General features: G+C 44.0%; 1 protein-coding gene across 1 annotated transcript in view; it reads left to right on the top strand.

The window, feature by feature from the left end:
• Positions 1 to 2,747, top strand: part of LOC109507915 (receptor-type tyrosine-protein phosphatase gamma-like) — a 38,425-nt gene extending 35,678 nt beyond the window's left edge. The window contains 4 exon segments of the mRNA XM_019857654.1: positions 819 to 1,092; positions 1,199 to 1,341; positions 1,420 to 1,555; positions 1,943 to 2,747. Of these exon segments, the coding sequence (XP_019713213.1) occupies positions 819 to 1,092; positions 1,199 to 1,341; positions 1,420 to 1,555; positions 1,943 to 2,146 (757 nt within the window). The 3' untranslated portion in view covers positions 2,147 to 2,747.
• Positions 2,748 to 3,173: the final 426 nt, after the last annotated feature.

Genomic DNA, 3,173 nt, shown 5'->3' on the forward strand with positions numbered 1-3,173 from the left:
TGGTGAAGCCGCGTTCAGGGGCGGCCATTCGGTCTCGGACGATTATCACTGTGACTTCCTAACTATAAAAATATTGGATGGAATCTCATAAGAAAACCAAACATCAACCATTGTGACAATGGGATCATACATTGTTTGGACTAAAGCGTTGATAAGAATCCGAGTCATCCGTTATTATAACTTTTCACGGTACAGACTCACTCTCGTTTCCCAAGTGTCATTGAATACACCAGACGCAGCAGACACGTGACTGTTTTGTCCAAACACAAATGGCGGCCGCTGAGAACGCCGGGCTCGCGCCACTAATACATTCGAACAAATCCAAAAAAATGACTTAAAGATAGAGATAAATATGATCTGTAAAACAGTATGGCGGGAGCAATTTTGAAGCCGCAATCGGTCTCGGACGAGATCTGAGCAGCAAACGAGCACCAATCAACTCCACACGAAGTAAGTTTCAGTCGACAAAACGTCACTTTAACGACGACACAGAAAGCAATATGGGCTCAGAACAAATTAAGGGGAACTATTTGAGCACGGCATTATAATAAAAACGAATAGAAATATTATGTAGACTTGTTAATTAATTGGGACTATCAAAGAGATGCGACTCGCCACTGTGCACTCCTCGTTACTCTGAGTGACGACACGGCGGGAAGTAGGCGCGCCACCGTGTGCTGTTGCGTCACTTCCGCCATAATTTTAGACATTTTACGTATCACTCCGTTTCAGATATATATATTTATTAATTGAGCAAAGTTATAGACAATACATATTTTACATATTATCTTTTTACAAGGCAAAGAAACGAATTTGTAAAAAGTGAGAAGTCCCCTGAGCGTAAACCCCAAAGAAGGACGTGATCTGGAACAGTCAGTCAAGTCACGCGTGTGTGTGTGTGTGTGTAAATGTCATATTGCTGTTTTTGCTCAGGATGAAGAGGAGGAGGCGGAGCCGTGCGCGTTCTGGCCAGGGAAAGGCGAGTCACTCAGCTGGGAGACGTTGACTGTCACTCAAACGTGCGAGAACGTCATCTGCTTGGCCAACGAGGACATGCTGCTCGTTCACCACTTGGCCGTGCATGTCGCGCAGGTGACTGACTCGCTTCAAATCACTTCAAAATCACAACAATCTCATCTGAAAATGAAGCTGACAGATTGTGCAGGAGAAAGTAAGAAGCAGTCTTGCTTGCGTTCAGGATGACTTTGTGGCCGAGGTCCGCCTGTACCGCGCCCCGCGCTGGCCCGACCCCGACTGCGCCATCAGCGACACCTTCCTGCTGGTCCCCCTGGTCCGGGAGGAGACCTCCACCCAGGAAGGAGCTACCGTGCTCGTCGACCGGTACGCCGCCCGTTCGCTTGCTGCCGTCGCCTTCCCGAGAAATAGTCTGCTGACATTCTTGCCGCCCTGCCAACGCAGCCTGGGCGGAGTCACCGCCGGAACCTTCTGCGCGCTGTCATCTCTGATTGGTCAGCTTCGCGATCGGCGATGCGTCGACGTCTTCGGAGCAGCCAGGATGACCAACCTCGCCAGGCCCGGAACCTTCCGCACACGCGTGAGCAACAAACGCAACATTCACTCGCTCTTTTTCTTTGTCTAACAATCTATTAGCGTTTCGCAGATATTTTTCAAAAGAAATACTTGACTTATTTTACAATCAGATTTTTTTTCAAATTTCTCGAAGAATTTGTTTTCTCATAATATTGAAAAAAATCTGATGAAAAATGAAAAAAAAGAGCTGTTCTCCATATATTTCGTGGTATTTGTCCCATATACAACTTTTGTTTTCCAAAACCACGCGCTGGCAAGCCAGTTTAAAACTTTTCCGACGACAACTGACGATCAGTTGCCAACACACTTCCTGTTTGTAATACGCCTGAACATGATTGGCTGCCACGTGGCTTTGCTTGAACGCAATTGGCTGTTTGCATTTTCTGGTCAGGACCACTTGGAGTTCCTATACAAGGCCCTGTTGAGCGTGCTGGACGAGCCAGGCGGCCAACAAGACCAAGACCAAGTCCACCAAGACGACGAAAGCCAAGAAGAGAGCCGGCCAATGAGGAGCGCCACGAATTGTGAGCGCAATGGCGCATCCGCACCACCGGGAGGCAAACGAGCGCCCAACGGACTCGACTCGCTGGTGTGATCAGCCGAGAAAGAGCGAGTTCGCGTTTTCCTTGGTCTTCGGCGAGAGTGCTTTTTGGGCGTCAACGTGGTCTCTTTTTGGAACGTGCCTTTTTTTTTAACTCTTTGCGGTCACTCTTTAACGCCGTCACAGCAAGACAACTAACGTTGGTATTTTTGCATATTTATTGGCAGCAGCAATGAAAAAGGAACACGGGAGCAGTAGCAACTTTTTTTCACTTTGTGTCGGTAATATTTCACCTCAAAGGACCAAATTGTATTTATACTCTACCACATTTTTATATGTAGTGCTTCCGTCAAAGGCTTTTCTTTTTAATCTTCACTTTAGATGACACAAACCCGCACGTTTATAACAGATCTCTTTCTTTGTTTGCACTCTGCTGCTTTCGTTTGCCATTCAACTACAGTACCACCAAAATCCTGATGGTTTGTTTTTTGGTTGTTGTTTTTTTTTGTTTGTTGCGCACCAAACTGTGGGATTCAGCCGCAATAATTCACTCACAATTTTTCAGAGAAAATGTTGTTTTGTTCCTTAAGTAAAAAAGTGACATGGTTAAAAATTCTACCCGATTCCTTTTTTTAAGTCGTCGTAAAAACAAAAATGTCTCTGAAAAAAAACACAATTATCTTTCAAAAAACATTTACCAGGGAAAATATTTTTAAGAAAACAAATCACAGTTCTTCAGCAACTATTCTCAAAAGATTTTTTTCCGCATAAAAGAAAACTTTTAAAAGCAAACAATTACACCCATCCGAAAATGTTTTCCGAAAAGCAAGCACTTTTGACAGACAGAAGTGACCTTAAAAATTAATTCAAAAAACCGAATCATTACTGTAAAAAAAAGCCAATGCTTTCTTTTATACAAATTACAAAGTAAAATTTTGACCCCCCCCCCCCAAAAAAAAAGCTTGGTGAAAAAAAAGAATATCATAAAATCCCGTGTATAAAACGCCCGCCCAAAATTCACCTTAAAATGTTTTTTTTTTTTCATCTGTACGCGTCTGTATAATACTCTACCCTGATTTGC

This window comes from Hippocampus comes, unplaced genomic scaffold (genome assembly GCF_001891065.2).
Source record: "Hippocampus comes isolate QL1 unplaced genomic scaffold, H_comes_QL1_v1.1 scaffold302, whole genome shotgun sequence".
Taxonomy (NCBI): domain Eukaryota; kingdom Metazoa; phylum Chordata; class Actinopteri; order Syngnathiformes; family Syngnathidae; genus Hippocampus; species Hippocampus comes.